The sequence below is a fragment of the Salmo trutta genome, chromosome 22, assembly GCF_901001165.1.
Source record: "Salmo trutta chromosome 22, fSalTru1.1, whole genome shotgun sequence".
NCBI classification, from domain to species: Eukaryota; Metazoa; Chordata; class Actinopteri; order Salmoniformes; family Salmonidae; genus Salmo; species Salmo trutta.
In genome coordinates this window covers 8,846,804-8,866,504 of record NC_042978.1, presented here as the reverse complement: position 1 = coordinate 8,866,504, position 19,701 = coordinate 8,846,804, and the positions used below count along the sequence as shown (strand labels likewise).

Genomic DNA, 19,701 nt, shown 5'->3' with positions numbered 1-19,701 from the left:
ACGGACTGGGACCAGAAATCATCTCGGGCATTTCTGACACCGGACCATTTTTTTATACCTCTATGTCCCCATTATCAACACAATAAATACATTTTGTGCAAAACCCCCCAATTTCAACAGGGCCAGTAGACTAAAGATGGCCCAGCCCATCTGGCATTTGCCAGAACTTCCCTATGGCCAGTCCGGCTCTGAATACAGTCCAGGGTTGCTACCTACATCATTATAATAACAAATAAAATAAAAATTAATTATACAAAAAACTACAGATGGGGTCCATACATATCTGATCATGGATAGAATATAATATAATTTAGGTCCAATAATTCAGACATGTTTTTTTATTCTAGAATAAAATACAATAGAAAAATACCCTGCAGAAAAAGAAAATAATCCTTACTGTAGTTGTAAGTGGAGACCAGCCTCCTCGATAGCATCGTCACGTGACTTTCCATAGCAACGGGGAAATTGTCATCAGTTCCGCTCGGAAAGAAGTGTAGCAAGTACAGTCTGGGTTTACCAAGCCGGGCATTAGAATAGGACAGTATTCTATCGTCTGGTTCTATATTTGCATGTATTTGACCAAGGCGGACAGTCTTCCGACCCGGAGTGCTCCGTTTATTATATGAAACTGCATCCCGAAATCATGAGTCACCTATACCCAGGGTAGGTGCCATTCTTTGGAAATGTTTTACAGGTTGACGTTCCCTAGTGATGATAGAGGTTTTAGTAGGGCTTGTCTACAGACGCGAATGATAGGGTAGACTACTTGTTGACAATTCTAAGACTTTATTATTCATGTTTGAAATATTTTTTTATTCATAGGCTATTGGACTCTGTTTAAAAAATGCTTAGCTTTATGGAATTAAGTGAACATTAAATATTAGTAGAGAATGGAGAGAACGGGACGCGAACTCGGGTCACCGGCGTGAAAGGCATAGCCTACACCCTACGCATCTCGCCAAAAGGCGTAACTGAATTGGTGGGAATTGTAACGTGGCTCATATACAATATAAAAGTTGTTAAGGACTTTATAGCGAATTATATTTTAGCAAATAGCAACTTAACCTTGGTCCAGCTACTGTCATTGTAACACCTTGGCGGTTACGCCAAGAGATCCGAACCTCTTGACGAGATCGCAAGGTGTTGCGTTCAGGTCGCTACATTACCCCTTCCTTCGGTAAAGCGTGTCCCACGCTTCTATAAACCAAGTTCCTCGTGTGTACACGCTTCTCGGATGGCCTCCTGTCCGTCATCTCTCTTATGGCAAAAACCGTTTTTTTGTGAATTCTGGGGTCGCCCCAACCGGGACTTGAACGCTGGTCCAGTGAATGTCATCACCTTACCTTAGCCATTACACCAAGAGATCCGTTCTTAAGATCACTAGGTGTTGTGTTAAAGGGATAGTTTACTAAAATTACATATTCATTTCCTTACCCTATAAGCAGTCTATGGACAAGGTATGACAGAAATCCATACTTTGGTTTTGTTTACCTGGCCACTGTTTCAAATGCTAACTTTTTAGCATTTGTGGCACAAATTGTGGCATTTCTGGCACAAGTCAATGGAAACAATATAAGCATTTTCACGCTTCATGACCAAATCGCCCTAAAGTATCAAATAAAATATTTAAATTATTTTGTTACATAGAGATGATTTGGACGTGAAGCGTGAAAATGCTTATATTGTTTCCATTAACATGTATTGGATTTGTGAAACATGTAAAAAAAAAAGAAAATATGTGGTCATATTAACAAACCAAAGCAAGGATTGCCGTCGTACCTTGTCCATAGAGTGCTTACAGGGTAAGGAACCCAATATGTACTTTTATAATTTGGTGAATTATCCCTTTAAATTCGCTGCAATATTATTATTAAGTAGCATATCTTTAGATGTTATATCTTTGTATAGGATGACAATGTATCCCATGCTCTTGGACAAGCTCTGGTGACCGTATCCCGATGAGAAATCCGTACCGATGTTATTTAGAGCAGGAGAGAAAGACATGGACACAAAAGGGTGATTGGGTTAAGTGCGCTATCCATCCCTTAATTCCTAAGGTAATCAGACACCGGTAATAGAGCTGATTGTTGTGGGGATACTGTTGTCCCAATGACTAACGCTTTAGGAAATCAAGTTTGTGTTGGAAAGAGCTAGGCAGAATTGAAGTTGAACACATCCGAGGGTAGACCTGGCACCGTGATAGCCTAGTTAATGACAAAAACAACAACATGGATTTTAGTTTTTTTTTTTTTTACTAATGGCGCAGATGAGTCATTGACATTTAGGCTAGATGTTGTAATGATGAAATTAAGCATAATTGTTACTTTCAGAGGTGATGCAGACCGGTGAACCACTAAATTCATTAGACAGGTATTCTCAATCCATAATACAACCCACTATAAAGGAGAACAGCCAAAATGAATTATGTTACTGATACATGACATATTAGGCACATTAAATGGATACAGTTCGTATGATGTTTTCACATAACAAATAAATAGCCTTTCTGTCATAATGTAATAGGACCTGCCTTCTCTCTTCAGGCTACTTTCAGCCTACAACAGTCTGACAGACAAACACCTTACTGGATACTTCAACAACACCCGGATCAGGAGACATCTCCAGAGAGTTGGCCTGGTACGTCAAGAACACCAGTGGTTAACTCTCATCAGCAACATTCCCCTCAAAGTTTGTATTAGTTGATGATGGTGTAGCTTTGGTCCTGGGCGTTACAAGCCACACGTAACGCCTTGGACCAGAGCTAATGATGATGATGTAGCTTTGGTCCCGGGTGTTACAAGCCACACGTAACGCCTTGGACCAGAGCTAATGATGATGATGTAGCTTTGGTCCCGGGTGTTACAAGCCACACGTAACGCCTTGGACCAGAGCTAATGATGATGATGTAGCTTTGGTCCCGGGTGTTACAAGCCACATGTAACGCCTTGGACCAGAGCTAATGATGATGATGATGTAGCTTTGGTCCCAGGTGTTACAAGCCACACGTAACGCCTTGGACCAGAGCTAATGATGATGATGTAGCTTTGGTCCCGGGTGTTACAAGCCACATGTAACGCCTTGGACCAGAGCTAATGATGATGATGGTGATTAAGCAATAAGGAACAAGACTACAGTCCTAGCTAAATTCTTTCTTGAGAAATTGCTCTTGCTAAGAAGCTATTTTTGTTTATTTTTGATCCTTTTAATTGAAAACAATCACAGTAAGGTACTTAATTGTTACCCAGAAATGATTTGATATCGAGATAAAAACAGCTGAGCTGGACCTTTAAAGCAAGTTTTCTGCAATTCTATACATTTTGCTATGGGGTGGAGAGGAAAAAAATGCAGTTACAGCTAATTTCCTGCAATTCTACTCATTTTGCCATGGAGTGGAGATCATGGCAAATTGAGTGACTGTCAGTGACTGACATAGCAAGAGAAAAACTGCTGATGCACAAACACATTTTGAAATTGCACCTGGTGTATTCTACTATTCTTACTCTCAGTAGTAAGTTGAGATCCAGACTGAGTTCCTAAGATATATATAGTACCAGTCAAAAGTTTGGACGCGCCTACTCATTCAAAGGTTTTTCTTTATTATTTTGTTCCTAGACTGTCATTGTAAATAATAATTTGTTCTTAACTGACTTGCCTAGTTAAATAAAGGTAAAAATTAACTTTAAATTTTTTTGATATTTTCAGGATTGACTGACCTTCATGTCTTTTCTCATTGCTTATTTGAGCTGTTCTTGCCATAATATGGACTTGGTCTTTTACCAAATAGGGCTATCTTCTGTATACCACCCCTACCTTGTCACAACACAACTGATTGGCTCAAATGCATTAAGAATGAAATAAATTCCACAAATTAACTTTTAACAAGGAACACCTGATTATTGAAATGTATTCCAGGTGACTACCTCATGAAGCTGGTTGAGAGAATGCCAGGAGTGTGCAAAGCTGTCATCAAGGCAAAGGGTGGCTACTTTGAAGAATCTCAAATATAAAATATATTTGGATTTGTTTAACACTATTTTGATTACTACATGATTCCATATGTGTTATTTCATAGTTTTGATGTGTTCACTATTATTGTACAATGTATTCTACAACCCTTGAATGACTAGGTGTGTCCAAACTTTTGACTGATACTGTAATATATATATATATACACACATTGAGTGTACAAAACATTAAAGGATACCTGCTTTTTGTGAAAGCTATGAAAAAGCTATGATCCCTTGTCACTTGTTAAATCCACTTCAATCAGTGTAGATGAAGGTGAGGCGACAGGTTAAAGAAGGATTTTTAAGCCTTGAGACAATTGAGACATTGATTGTGTATGTGTGCCATTCAGAGGGTGAAGTCAAAAGATTTAAGTGCCTTTGAAGTGGGTATGGTAGTAGGTGCCAGGCGCACCGGTTTGTGTCAAGAACGGCAACGCTGCTGGGTTTTTCACGCTCAACAGTTTCCCGTGTGTGTCAAGAATGGTCCACCACCAAAAGGACACCCAGTCAAGCATTGGAGTCAACGTGGGCCAGCATCCCTGTGGAACACTTTCGACACCTTGTAGCGTCTATGCCCCGACGAATTGAGGCTGTTCTGAGGGCAAAAAAGAGGTGCAACTCAGTATTAGGAAGGTGTTCTTAATGTTTTGGTCAGGCTAAGCGGCCGCTGATTTCGCTATGCCTGGAACCAGCCTGTCCATGATAATTATGTTGATGCGTGATTTCGACTGGCTCATAAAAAGTTGTATCGTCTCGTTTGGGCACGGTTCACTCTATGTATGGTACTACACAGATCGAAATTCAAAAGTGAAACATTGTTTCTCAGGTTGGACAGGCAGACAGCGAGTCTTATATTAACCAACGCTGAACCAAACAAAATGCTACTGTAGGCTTTGAAGGGGAAATAATACCGAGTTGAGATAGCAGGCATAGGTGTGTCTGTGACGGCCAATACAGCACGGCTTGGAACGCTGCTCGTCCAATCAGCATCCAGGATCCAAACAACCAGTTTTGTAATGATGATGATCATTGAAGTGTATGGGAGACAGAATGGGTAAGATAGTAAAAATCTTCTTTTGAGGACCGTACAGGCTAATAATAACACTTCCTAATGTGATGTTTGATATTCTATCAGATCACCAGGAGTGGGCGGATTGTCCCAGACAAAGAGTACAGACACAATGTGATGCAGAGAGCGCACCAGAAGCATGTGAGGGAATGCCTGGCCCAGGCCATCTTCCATAAGGTGCTGGACATGGAGGTGAGAGGGCTAGTAGGGGGAAGTTGCCCCTAGACGCTGACCTTGGGTCAGTTTTGCATTTCCCCCCCCCCATTAGTGTTTTTTATTTTAGTAATTGTTTTACCTTTTATTTAACCAGGAAAGCCCATTGAGACCCAGAGTCTCTTTTTCAAGAGAGACCTGGCCAAGAAGGCAGCAACAATCAATACATTAAATAATTCAAACATACAACAATAAGAACATGATTTAGCCTAAATAAAATTGCATTTACATTCCTGTATATGACCCTGTCCTAGAGACCATGATCCCATTGTTCTGATTGGTGGGTTCTTCATGCCTCTGCATGTAACGTAAACATTGTCCTTCTCATCCAGCGTCTCCATCAGATCGAGATCAAGAGGAAGTTGGAGGATTTTGCCCGGAGGGAGAGAGTGCATAAAATCAAGGTGCCTCATTTGGATATGAATATTCTGTATAACCTGTGACTCCTTTGAATTAATTGTTTCAAACATAATCGTATGCAACCCGATGTCTCTCGTGTATTTTGGAGGGTAGTCGTGAGTAAAGGCATTATAACCATATTCTTTTGTCTTGGTGAAGGTGGAACGTTCCAAGAGGTACGAGGAGGAGGTAATCCATATCCTGTCTCCACGGCCGCCCACGGGCCCCAGGGTCTCCCACGCACAGCATTCTGGGCCAGAGGGGGAGCACTCTGAATCCTCGGAATCTGTGAGTGATGCCTCTGAGACTATAGCAATTAAGGCAAATGCACAACTAGGGATCTCTAATAACAATTTTGATAATGATTGCTCAAGAGTCGCATTGTTGTGACAAGGTAAGGCCGGATAGTTGTGACAAAGGTTTCGGAAAATAAGTATCAGTGTTGGCGGTTATGATGTTTGTTTTTAAACTTGATCACGTTGGACGTTTTAAGAGTTATTGTTACAAGAGTTATACACATGTAGCAAATTGTGCTTTGTTTCAACCACACAGCAGCCGTGGAAAATGTATTTCATCGGTAGCTATAGGCTGTATGTTGATGGATGTGTGTGGAGCTGATTCATGGCCTGTGCATCCCAAATGGCACTCTATTCCATATATAGGGATGGGCCCTGGTCAAAAGTAGTGCACTATATAGGGAATAGGGTGCCATTTAGGATGCAAACATAGCCTGTACGTGCCGAGATAGTTGCCAGGTTGGTGTTGACATTCTAGTCAGCAGGTCTGAAGAACACGTCTCTCTTGTGTTTGCTCAATGTCTCGTTTAAGAGTGTATTCAACGTGAAGTGGTGGGATTACACAAGTTGATCTCACGCTTTTGAAATGTAAGATGTGGTAGGTCTTAATGGCTGAATCAACATATGTTGAGGGGTGAACGCCTGCCTGGGTTTTTCTGGCTTTGATCGTTGTATTTACTAGAAGTTAGATGCTGTCTCTTGACAAAATCTGCAAACAGATGTATCACAAGCATGTTGGGGCTTATTCAAATCTTACTATATAGTGTTGCCAAAAATACTTCAAATATCATTAAAAGCACTTGGTTAAACATACACTGAACAAAATATAAATGCAACATGTAAAGTGTTGGGCCCATGTTTCATGAGCTGAAATCAAAAATCCCAGACATTTTCCATATGCACAAAAAGCTTATTTCTCAACAACAAATAATTGCACAAATGTGATTGCATCCCTGTAAATGAGCATTTCTTCTTTGTCAAAATAATCTATCCACCTGACAGATGTGGCATATCAAGAAGCTGATTAAACAGCTTGATCATTACACAGGTGGACCTTGTGCTGGGGACAATAAAAGGCCACTTTAAAATGTGCAGTTTTGTCACACAACACAATGCCACAGATGTCTCAAGTTTTGAGGGAACGTGCAATTGGCATGCTGACTGCAGGAATGTCCACCAGAGCTGTTGCCAGAGAATTGAATGTTAATTTCTCTACCATAAGCTGCCTCCAACGTTGTTTCAGAGAATTTGGCAGTAAGTCCAACCGGCCTCACCCCGCAGACCATGTGTAACCACGCCAGCCCAGGACCTCCACATCCGGCTTTTTCACCTGCAGGATCGTCTGAGGAGTTTTTATGTCTGTAGTAAAGCCCTTTTGTGGAGAAAAACTCCTTCTGATTGGCTGGGCCTGGCTCCCCAGTGGGTGGGCCTATGCCCTCCCAGGCCCACCCAAGGCTGCGCCCTGCCCAGTCATGTGAAATCCATAGGTTAGGGCCTAATGAATTTATTTAAATTAACCAATTTTCTTATATGAACTGTAAGTCAGTAAAATCTTTAAAATTGTTGCATGTTGCATTTATATTTTTGTTCAGTATAGTTAATGTGTAGATAAGAGCATGTTTAAAATATTGAAACATTTACTATGATGAGCATTTAAATGTCCATCAGAATTTAAAAAAATATATGTATCCCGCTTAGAATGTATGATTGATGTGTGTGTGTGTGTGCCTCAGCCGGGCTCGTCTCGACCCAACACGGCTCCAGGGAAGATGCAGAGGCCGGTGCGTCTGAAGCCCATCCATAGTAACAGCACCACAGCTTCCCACAGGCACACCTCCCCCTACAGGCCCCATGACTCCTCCAATGAAACGGACCAGCCTTTCAACTGCATTGTGAGACCACCAACATCGACTGTATTATTTATAACACTATAGCACTCACGCACGCACGCAGACACACACAGACTTACGGGGCTGGCCACCAGTGGAGTCTCTAGCCGTTAGTCAGAATTCCATGCATGTTTTATTGCACTTGCTTGCCTTTGAATTCCCGGAATGAACTTGTAATTGAAGCGTTATCACAGGAATTTTGTATTTTCTTTCCAGATGGACAAAGACTCCAGAAGACATTTGACCTTGACAGAGTTTTCCCGGGGTATATCCCCCTACCGCCTTCCAGTCATCAACAACTTTGTTACCCCAGTGCCACCTCCGACTAAGAGGAAAGAGAGGGGTGGTTTTAAGGGTACCCCCAATGGCACTTTCAGGGGACGGAGACTGCGCCCCACCACGGCCCCAAGTGGCCCCGGAATGACGGAGGTCTCTCTCGTCTTTTCTCCCTTCCTCCCTCTCTACCTCTTCAACCATAGTTCCCTCCACCCTTCAGATGACAGATGGTAGAGTGTCCAACCATTCTATAGTCAAGTCTGATCAAACGCACACTATTTTATGGGGTGCGGGTCAAAAAAAGTCGGTATAAAATAAATAGAATCTGCACACTCGTGAGCTCCACCACGTACCTTTATTAATAAACAAACAGAGTTGTTGGAGACGTGCTTTGGTTATGAAATTTCACTTTCTCATGATATAAAATACATTTTACCAATACAAATATGATTATTCATGTTCTGAATTGTTCAGTGGGGTCTTTCTCTAACATATCATTAACATTATATCGAAGAAGTCAGATTTCGTAACCTAATACATCCGATAATAATCACTGAGCGCTGTTGACATAGTGGTGCAGGGTTCTCGTAACAACTGTTGAGGATTTTACATTTCGGGGTTGTCGTCTTCAAAATCGTTATCTGCGGGTTGCAAAGAGCTAAATTAGCATGACACGAGCTGAATTAAATGTAAAAGGCTTTGAAAATAAAAAGCTTGGTATAAGCTCAGTGCTCTGTTAATATTTCACAGAGATACGCTTAATATTAAAAGCGTATACTACAATTTGAAACTACTACATGTCACGTCTCAAACTCGATATCCATCTTACCTCTGTGTTGTTTTTATGTCCTGTGGATTCGCGAAGAAAGATGATGAGTTCAACTGGAAAATGAGCTTGTCAGGTAACCAGTAGCCTTAATTCTTGCACAGAATCCAGCCTAGTTGGCGCGATGCAATTTTCCAGATTTAAAAAAACAAACATTTTTCATCTGACAGAGATATTAGGTTTGGACCATTGCTTTTCTTGGAGGATTATCTACATAATTAACATAATTCGACCCATTTGTCAAAATATGCGTTTTTGATTGGACATCCTACACATGAGTTTTTTTTATTCCCTACAATAAACACACAGTGAAGCATTTTTATGCCAGACCAAATCCCACTTCTCTCAGATATATAATGCTCCAGAACCAGTGCACAGCTGTAATTTATAGTACAGTTTGATTACAAGGGCTCTCCAGATAGGCACAGTGACTAAGTTAGCTGCCCACTTCTATCATACCCAATAGAAACCATTCAGGTTTTATGGTGCTTACTTAGTGTAATATAATAATAATATATGCAATTTAGCAAATGCTTTTATCTGAAGTGACTTACAGTCATGCGTATATACATTTTGAATGAATGGCCCTGGCGGGTACTTACTGATTTAATTCTTCCTTTGCAGTATTATAAAGGCCGCAGGACACATTGAAAACAAATGTGTTTTTGCTTCCAGGACTCTACTCTCCTGCGGACCTCTGTGCAGAGTAAAGTATGTGTGAGCATGGTGTTCTTTGGAAAGATAGTGCACCTGTCACATGACCTGATGGACATGAGGGATGAGGTGAAGGTGTTCCAGCAGCACTGTGGGGGAGAGAACCTGTGTGTGTACAAGGGCAGAGTCAAGGAGGGAGGTCAGTATGGGAACATGCAGGAAGGGAGGTCAGTGAGTGTGTGACAGACAGATTCAGGTCTACACAAATATTTTTTTTAAACTTTTTTTTCTAATCTCAAACCATTTGCATACAGATTGCGTAAACATTCCATAAAATATGAAATACTACAATACAAAAGTATCTACTTTACCTCTATTTGTTTTAGAGACGTTCCAGTTTGTGTCGCGGCGCCACCGTGGCTTCCCCTTCAGCCTGACGTTCTTTCTCAACGGGCTGCAGGTGGAGCGCCTCAGCTCCTGCTGTGAGTTCAAACACCGGAAGGGTTCCCGGCTAGGCGGCCGCCACGGACATTTTGGATTCTCCAGCACGGAGGGAGCCTCGCCCTGCTACAGGTAAGATACAGTAACAGCAGGATTTTAAAAGTACATGTTACTGTCTGTGAATGGAGTGGTCATGTCGAAAGCAAAGATGTTATCCTGAGTGTTAGAAAATGTATATTCAATCCAAACTCTTTTTTTTAGCACCTCTATTATCTGAATTTGTCAATAAATCGCCAATTATGATGAAATCTCAGCGATACACGTTCAATGTCTGCAGTCATATCAGGTGCACAAGGATACAGTATGTGAGGTCCATTTTCATGTTCCAGGTGTATCATAGCCATGGGGTTAGACAAGAAACCCACCCCTCCTCCAAAGAGAGTCAAAGAGGAAATCATAGTCAACCGCCCTCTAGACACTGGGAAGGACACTGCAGAGGTGGAGGAGGAGATGATTGGTAAAGACAGTCACTCTCAACCAGAGCCTGAGACAACTCAGCCACAGGACATGGAGACAGAGATCAAAGAAGACATTCCACAAGAGGAGGACAAACCCAAAGACGGTACACTGAGCTGCACAGATGGAGACCTGAGAGTTATATCAATATTATATTGACATTTTGGTCACACTTTACTGTAGCCTCCCTTACATGCATTTACAAAGCCTTTATAACAGCTACAGTTGAAGTCGGAAGTTTACATACACTTAGGTTGGAGTCGTTAAAACTAGTTTTTCAACCACTCCACAAATTTCTTGTTAACAAACTATAGTTTTGGCAAGTCGGTTAGGACATTTACTTTGTGCATGACACAAGTCATTTTCCCAACAATTGTTTACAGACAGATTATTTCACTGTATCACAATTCCAGTGGGTCAGAAGTTTACATACACTACATTGACTGTGCCTTTAAAGAGCTTGGAAAATTCCAGAAAATGATGTCATGGCTTTAGAAGCTTCTGATGGGCTAATTGACATCATTTGAGGCAATTGGAAATGTACCTGTGGATTTATTTCAAGGCCTACCTTCAAACTCAGTGCCTCTTTGCTTGACATCATGGGAAAATCAAAAGAAATCAGCCAAGACCTCAGAAAAAGAATTGTAGACCTCCACAAGTCCGGTTCATCCTTCGGAGCAATTTCCAAACGCCTGAAGGTACGACATTCATCTGTACAAACAATAGTCTGCAAGTATAAACACCATGGGACCACACAGCCGTCATACCGCTCAGGAAGGAGACGCGTTCTGTCTCCTAGAGATGAACATACTTTGGTGCGAAAACTGCTATAAAAAAGCCAGACTACGGTTTGCAACTGCACATGGAGACAAAGATCGTACTTTTTGGAGAAATGTCCTCTGGTCTGATGAAACAAAAATAGAACTGTTTGGCCGTAATGACCATCGTTATGTTTGGAGGAAAAAGGGGGACGCTTGCAAGCCGAAGAACACCATCCCAACCATGAAGCACGGGGGTGGCAGCATCATGTTGTGGGGGTGCTTTGCTGCAGGAGGGACTGGTGATCCTAACTGACCTAAGACAGGGAATTTTTACTAGGATTAAATGTCAGGAATTGTGAAAAACTGAGTTTAAATGTGAACTTCCAACTTCAACTGTACATGAAGACATAGCATCCATCATAGGCTGTCATAAACAAGGCATAAGTTACCAATATTTTTGTGAAAATTATTAATAATACCTAGTCAGTTGTCCAACTGAATGTATTGAACTGAAATGTGTTTTCCGCATTTAACCCAACCCCTCTAAATCAGAGAGGTGCAGGTGGCTGCCTTAATCAACATCCACATCTTCAGTGCTCAGGGAACAGTGGGTTAACTGCCTTGCTCAGGGCAGAAAGACAGATTTTTACCTTGTCAGCTCAGGGATTCGATCCAGCGACCTTCTGGTTATTGGCCCAACACTCTAACCACTAGGCTACCTGCCACCCCATAATAGAATCATAGTAGTTGCTCTGTCTAACTATCTATGGTACACAATTAAAATCATCTTAATAAGATAGTTAATCATGTTAAAAATAGTTTTCATGCGATGGAGTCATAAGGCGCTATTTGTTTTTCCCAACAGACTATGAAGAGGACTTTGAGGCGGACGACGAGGGGCAGGCTGAGGACAGAGGAGAAGAGAAAGACAAGAAAAGTGTTCCTCCCTCCAGAGAAAGAGACGGAGAGGATAGAGAGAAAGACGAACAGTCTGACAGTGAGGACGATGACAACGATGGTTAGTTAATAATCTTGAAAAATCTTGATTTATAATCAAATGGAAATTAATTAATAAACGAGTTTACACCCCAATCCAAATATAGTCCACTTCATCTCTTCATCGTAGATCTCAATCCAAATGTAGTCCACTTCATCCCTTCATCGTAGATCTCAATCCAAATATAGTCCACTTCATCCCTTCATTGTAGATCTCAATCCAAATATAACCCACTTCATCCAATCATCGTAGATCTTAGCTCTTCAAATGATAAATGTTCTATTCCTTTGTCTCCTGTTAACACTGTCTCCCTTGTAGAAGAGAGAAGGTCAAGGTCGAGGTCAGACTCCAGCTCCTCAGGAAGTGACATGGACGACAGTGAGGTTGAGGCCAAGGAGGACCAAGCAGTCAACCAGGCAGCTGACCTAGAGGAGGCTCCTCCCCAGGCTGAACAGGCAAAAGACACCCCCACCACCATAGCACTTGATCCAGACCAACCACTCACAGAGGATCCCACCACAGCCACAGAGAGCAGCTCTCCTACCCCACCCCAGACCACTTCGACTGGGGAGGAAGACACAGGGACCTTGGGGTACAGCCCTGGGGACAGCACAGCAAGACCCACAGAGCTTGAGGTGTCAGACACAAGTGAGCTGTCAGAGAAGGAGGGGAAAGGGGATGATGATGGGAGTGCTGAGGCTAAGGAGGAAGACAAGGAGAGTGGGGCTAAGGCGAAGGGTGAGTCTACACAGGAGGAGGCGCCTGAGAGGGGTAAGTATGTACCGTCACATCCAGACTCGCCTGAATGAGAGCTGTACCCCTCCCCTCTCTGGGGCCTTTTCCATAATCAGAGCTGTTAGTTTTTCTATATAATACATTAGTTGAGCTTTATATATTTCCATGTATACAGGCCTTTACATAAGAATCCATTGATTTAATTCTGAGTATTGTGAGATAACAGGTCAGTTCGGATGGTGGAAAAGGTGATTCTGTGTGTTGCTTGGGAGAAACCATTTCCTGCTGCATTTTGGACCTGCCTGTTCTTTTCTCATTCTCCTTCACGCCTTGTAATTGTGATGATAAATAAGATGGCTGTTGGAGCTAAGTGGGAACATGCTTTTTTGGTCTCATCTGTGTTTCTATTCAAGTGCGTGCCAGTGTTTTTGGACTTTAATTTGATAAACATTGTAATGTACAGATGTAGGATTTTAATTTGAGCTACAGCAGGAAAATAATCCTTAAGCAACAGGAAATGTGAATTATTACGTGGATTATAATTCAAGGACCTTCTTGTAGTCTAAAATTTCAAAGTGGAAATTACGAACTTCAAGAGGCTTTTTAAACCTCAAATACACTACAAGTTTTACATTTCCTGAATTGCAGGAAAGTTCTCCTGCAACAGCGTGATCAAATTAAGATCCTACATCTGTAGAATGCCTCTGAGGAATTTGTATTACTTCACCGTAGTTCTTCCTCAGAATTGGTTGAACAGATTCAACATTCTTAATTAACAACTTTGTACTGTATACCTAACAAATTACGTCTGAAAATACTGAGCTGAGGATTGTGAATGTCTGTTTTGAGTTTGCTCTCCTGTGTTCTTTGTTACGTTGATGTAATTTTGGCCAACACAAAATATCTTTTTTTATTTGTTTGGGCCCATGAACTTTCTCTCTGTATTGCTTTTTGCTTGTTTATTTAGCTGGTTAGCGTTTTTCGTCATGAATCTTGTTCTGGGGGCAGCTCTGTAGAGTGGTCACTAGCTGGCACGGCCACAAACTCATAAAATCAGATTTTAAACATAACCATAACTTTAACCACACTGCTAACCCTAATGCCTAAAATCCTAACCTTAAATTAAGACCAAAAAGCAAATGTTTGTTTTCATGAATTTGTACAATATAGCTGATTTTTACTTTGCAACTGGCCTTAGCAGAAATTGGTCAGTTCTGCCTCCAGGGCCAGATTCATGACAATAAACGTCAACCTGCATTTATTTCATGCATGCTGAACATCTGAATGTGATATACATTATACTATTCTCCTTCAATTGGCTAATGTAAATATTAAAATGAGTCTCTCTCTGAAATGAAGTTTCATTTGACTTTGTTCTGTCTAATGTCCAATCATTGCTTTCAGTTTATTTTTGTTTTAATGGCTCCTCATGATGTTCTTTTTGTATATGATTATACTGCTTGTGTTTGTTGACATGTAAAGGTCATTCATTGCATGCTTCACGTCTCTGTCTCCTTCCCACGCCAAACCCAAGCCAAGTCTGTGCAGGAGAAACTAGCAGAGGCCATTTTGAAGGAGGCTCAGAGTAACTCAGAGCCAGAGCTGAGTGACACCAGCACTGAGACAGAGGAAGACCCCACTGAGAAAAACCAACAACAGGACACCATTGGTAAGAGCTCCACTTATTTGTCCTTAACACCTGTGCAGTATATTTAGTGTGTGAGAAAATGTTATTAGTCACTCACCTACCGCCTATTTTTTCCGCAGGTACGGAACCAGAGCAAGCCGGGGCTTTCACTCTGGAGCGTCAGATCAGTACAGAGGAAGTGAAGTGTGAGGAAAGTTCACTCAGTGCACAGGAAATTACCTCACAGAGTGCTGCCGAGGGAAAAAAAGTCGGGACTGAGCTGAGGAAAGAGGAGGAAGATGGTGCACCGGAGTCTGAACAGATAACTGAAGAAACCAGTGGTGTGACAGAGGAGAAAGAGGAGGACCCAAAAGACAGTCCAGAGACGGATGATCAAGAAGAGACGGGCAGCAAAGTAGAAACAAAGGGGAAAGAAGAGGGTGAAGAAACTAAGGGCAACCAGGAAGAAGATGAGGCTGTGGATCTTCAGGCGGACGAGCCAGCTAAAGCAAGTGATTCTGTAACCAGTAAAGAGCAGCAGGAAGAGAAAACCACAGCAGATCCAGACATACCACCTAGTGAGTCAGAGGAGATGAAAAGCACTAAAGATGATGCGTCATCTGCACCAGAAGAACCAGCGAGCAAGACTGAGATAGAAACAGCTGTGACGGGTGAGGCAGGGACTGAGGTGGCAGAGAGTGAAGCAGAGCCCATAGCGGATTCAGAGTCCCATAGCCTTAAAGAGATGTCTATAACTGACAAAGACAGGCAGGGAGATGAGGAGGAGGACACGGTTGGAGGCACAGAGACAGAAGTCACAGCAGATAATTCAAGCAGCGTGTCAGAGAAAAGTGGAGATACTACTGTCTGTGCTGGAAAGACAGCAGAGGGAGCTGAGAAGAGTGAGGATGCACCTGGAGAAACCGAAGCCAAACTTGAGAGTGACACAGGGGAGGCTATGAAGGAAGACAGACTAGAAAAAGAAGCTGGTCAGGATGAAGCTGGAGGAGAAACTACTACAGAGGATAAGGCAAGTGATAAGGTAGAAAATGATTTTGCCCAAACTGAAGAAGGGAAAGTAAAGGACGGTGAAAAGACTGGAAATGATAAGAAAGAAGAAAAGGAAGAGACTGAGGAAGTAAATACTGGAGAAGCTAAGAGAGATGAAGAGAAAGTTAGTGAGGGTAAGGTAGACAGAAGTGAGAAAGATGGGGAGGATAACGCAGAAGAGAGGACACAGGGTGGAGAAAATGCTGAGGGGAATAAGGCAGAGGAGGGAGAAACAGATGACAGCAAAAAGGCAGCAGAAGTAGAAGATAAGGTGGAGTGTGAAGAGAAGAAGGTTGGACAGGCAGAAAAGGAAGACAATGATGGAGAAGAAATTGTAAAAGAAGAGGGCAAGCTAGAAAGTGGGGAAATGGTTGAAGAAAATAAAGCAGCAAAAGTATCTGAGCATGAAACAGGAGAGAAAGTGGGAGAGGAAGTAGTTGAGGAAAATGTTGTGGATGCAGAGGAAGCCAGTGAACTTAAAGCAGAGGAAGGAGAAAACGTGACAACAACTGAGGTCAAAGTTGAAGAGACTGAGATCAAAGACAATGTTCAAGAATCTGTATGTGATGCGGACGAGAATGATGAATCTGATAAAGAGAGTGGCTCAGCTCCAATTGTTGGAGATAGCACTGCGGCCAGAGATGAGACCCTAGTCAGCAGGAAAGAAACAGAGAAAAAGGACAGTGAGGTAGATTCTGAGAATGGAGAGACAGCTGCAGCCTCTGAAGTTCAGAGTGACACCGCAAGAGAGGAGACAGAGTCCACAAACCAAGGCAAAAACGATACAGGAGAGGAGAAGGTAGATGAAAAGGACATGGAGGCAGAAACAAAGACAGATGACCTAAACAAGGTGGAGACAGAGGAAGATCCTAAAGACCAGGAAGAGGCAAATGACAAATGTGAAAATACCAAAGTAGATCAGGATGCAGACACAGAAGACAAAGAATCCAAGGCTGAGGAATCTAACAGAGATAGCCACGCTGGTTCACATGTAGGAGACCCAGAGTCAGTTAACACTGGGGCTGAATCCAAAGAAGAGGCTATGTCAGAGAATGCTAATAAGGAGACTAAGAATGTCAAGGAGATAGAGGCATCTGTAGAGTCTCAAGAGCAGTCTGAACAAAAAACTCAGTCAAAGGACAGAATTGTAGATGCTATACTTGAGAGTGAAGATAAGAACCCAGATACAAGCACAGATAGCTTGGATGACGGCAAAGAGAAAGTTAATGATGCTACTACAGAGGTGATTGTTGTTTCTGAAGAGACACAAGCTCAAACATCAGAACCCAGAGCTATGGAGTTAGAAGATACTACAGAGACTGAATCAGATCTGAAGGAAAAAGAACATAAAATGGAAGACGAATCCACAGAAGGGGCAAGCAAGCCATCTGAAGAAGGAGCCAGCGTTGTGCTCAAACCTCAGTCAGAAACACAACAAAAAGAAAGCAGTGCATCAGGTAAGGAAGCTAATGTACTTGAGGAAAGTGTTAAAGCTGAGGACCATGCTGCAACTCCAGAGACCTTGGAGAAAGGAGACAATAGGGATCTTGTAACTAACTGGGTGAATGTACATCAATCCTCAAAGTTCTTCGAGACATTCATAGAGCCTCTAGATTACTTTACTTCTGAGAATGTCATCAGTGAGTCTAATTCAGATGCCAGGGCTATAGCGCCAACACACGTGACCGAACTTTCTAGACCAGAGAGACCTACTAAAACGGCAAAGACACCAGACCCGAAACCTGACGATCATGATACCAATGCCTCAGAGAGGAGCGCAGCTGTTGGAGGCGGAGGGGACACCATTGTTGAGAGTACAATTACAGAACTTAAAGAGGCAGCCCCATCAACAAAAGATGAAAATGAGTCAAACAGTAGTAACAAGGTGGAAGTGATCCAATCAGATCTCAGGAGTACTCACTCAAGAGACGATGAAGCCAGTGAAACTGGGATAACAAAATACTCTCTCGAGGCGAAAGAAGAAACAGAAGTCACTCTCTTCACACTCTCTACTGAACTTGAACACAGCAGCAGAGAAGACACAGCTGGGCCACAGGAGGAGGGTCAGAGTTCTTCAGAGCTCAAAGGAACAACGGGGATGTCTGAGGATGACAAGGACAAAGATATGACAATGCAGGGAGAAACTGATCTGACAGAAATGTCCAAAGCTGACGTTGAAAGTATACAGGGCTCTAACCATTCAGCTGCCAGTGGCAGGCCTGAAAATATCATTGAGAATCCAGCAGAGACTGAAGAAACCAAAGACAATTCTGGGTTGGACGAGCAACAAACGTCGGAAGAGATAACCGTCCTGACGACGTCTGAGAGTCCAGAGAATCACTCTGAATCTGGCACAACATCAAGAGAACCAGAAGACACCAAAGATACAAAGGAACCGAAAGAGAAAGAGGCTGCAGAGGTTACAGAAATAACAGAGCTAAGAGTCATTTCTAAATCTGAGAATGAGAGCCAGGAATACTCCCAAAGTGTACAGCTCCATTCTAAACAACTGGATGGAAGCAGGAGGAGAGACAAAGAAGATCTACAGCTGATTGACCAGCTGAGCACCTGCTCAGTGGAAGACTCTTCGCTGATTGGCCACACCTCATACCCTCTGTTGACAACTGCACCGACTGACAGTAGTTATTAGAAGAAAGCAACATGCTGGCACAAGGGTAAGCTGCACAATTATTCAATTTCTATATATCTGAGATTTGTTGATATCTGAAAAAGAAAGTAAGATAGCATATTGGCCTATTATTTTGAATGACGTTTGCTCTATCTATATTATAAAGCACACGAGACAATCAGATGGCTGCAGGATGGCCTGGAAGGATATTCTTCGACATCACATTCTTTCCGGAGTTGCGTTATTCTTGCTGCAATGGTTCTCATGAGATGACACTGCAGGAACAGTTGCTCCACAATTGTTAATGTATGTTTGAGTTTAATGATTTCCCCCTTTTTACCAACAAAAAAGTCTGGGTCATGAAAATGTGTGTCTTTATAAAGGTTTTGATAGTAGCATAGATGTTTACAACCATCCCTTTTTGGGGACAAACAGTGAGACCTTGTCTGCTGGAGGTATCAAGCACAGGTGCTGTCACCAGCCCCCTGCAAACAGATACCCCTCAATTCACGCTGCACAAATAAATAAATCATTCATAGTCGTTAAGCCTTGTGGAGGTCAGCTTGCCCCAAAGCACCTTAACACACTTCGCAAGGCATGGTTGTGTGATGATTGGTTTGGAGAGAAAATAAAATACTCCCGGCCACCACTGATTTAAAGCACTTACAACACTTTTGCGTTGATGACAAAGACCTGATGGGATTATAGTTTGGCACTGGAGAGGAAATACAGTTGGCTCTTTATACTGGATGTATAACCTTAATTATACAGATAATGTTCATTATTTATATACAGAAAGAAGATTTATGCGATAGATTTCCATATTTTACGTTGTGATATCTTTCCAGAGATTTGTTTAACTTTATCTGTAATGTATACATGATCTGTTGTCACAAATTGTATCCCTGCATTTCCATTTCCATTCAACTAATTACAAATGATTCCTTTAGAGAATTTTCTAATCCAATCTAATTCAAGACATGCAGTGAAATAAAATTCACCCAGTTCATTTGAAAACATCGTATGTCATACATAAAACATACAATTAATGCCTACTGTACACAACTACACAAACAGTAATAATAAAGAATTGCCTAGTTAAATAAAGGTTAAATAAAAGGTTCAAGGTTAAACATACAGTAATAATAGTTGGAGAAATTGTGAAATGTCCTATGTAGGAAACAGTTTGTGTCAAAATATGTTGCTGCTAACACATCTAATACCTGTACTCTTCTTCGTTCATTTATTTCTTCAGTTGCCATTCATTATGAATCCTGTATTTAATAATAAGATGTTTATTGTCACAAACAGCGAAT

At 41.9% G+C, this 19,701-nt stretch overlaps 1 protein-coding gene across 1 annotated transcript; it reads left to right on the top strand.

Annotated features, from left to right (window-relative positions):
- The first annotated feature begins 320 nt into the window (after window positions 1-320).
- erich3 (glutamate-rich 3) lies at window positions 321-18,735 on the top strand. The gene is made up of 15 exons (XM_029706459.1): window positions 321-663; window positions 2,544-2,637; window positions 5,143-5,268; window positions 5,622-5,693; window positions 5,848-5,976; window positions 7,718-7,876; window positions 8,090-8,302; window positions 9,651-9,828; window positions 10,016-10,202; window positions 10,460-10,692; window positions 12,213-12,365; window positions 12,663-13,115; window positions 14,614-14,748; window positions 14,847-18,431; window positions 18,552-18,735. Exons 1-14 carry the CDS (start codon window positions 623-625, stop codon window positions 18,404-18,406), a joined length of 5,733 nt encoding a protein of 1,910 aa, XP_029562319.1. The 5' UTR covers window positions 321-622; the 3' UTR covers window positions 18,407-18,431; window positions 18,552-18,735.
- The last annotated feature ends 966 nt before the right edge of the window (window positions 18,736-19,701 follow it).

Coding starts and splice junctions, on each gene's coding strand:
- erich3 (XM_029706459.1), top strand. CDS start 623: ATGAAACTGCATCCCGAAATCATGAGTCACCTATACCCAGG. Junction 7,877..8,089: donor ACCAGCCTTTCAACTGCATT/GTGAGACCACCA, acceptor TTTTCTTTCCAG/ATGGACAAAGACTCCAGAAG. Junction 10,203..10,459: donor GGAGCCTCGCCCTGCTACAG/GTAAGATACAGT, acceptor TTCATGTTCCAG/GTGTATCATAGCCATGGGGT.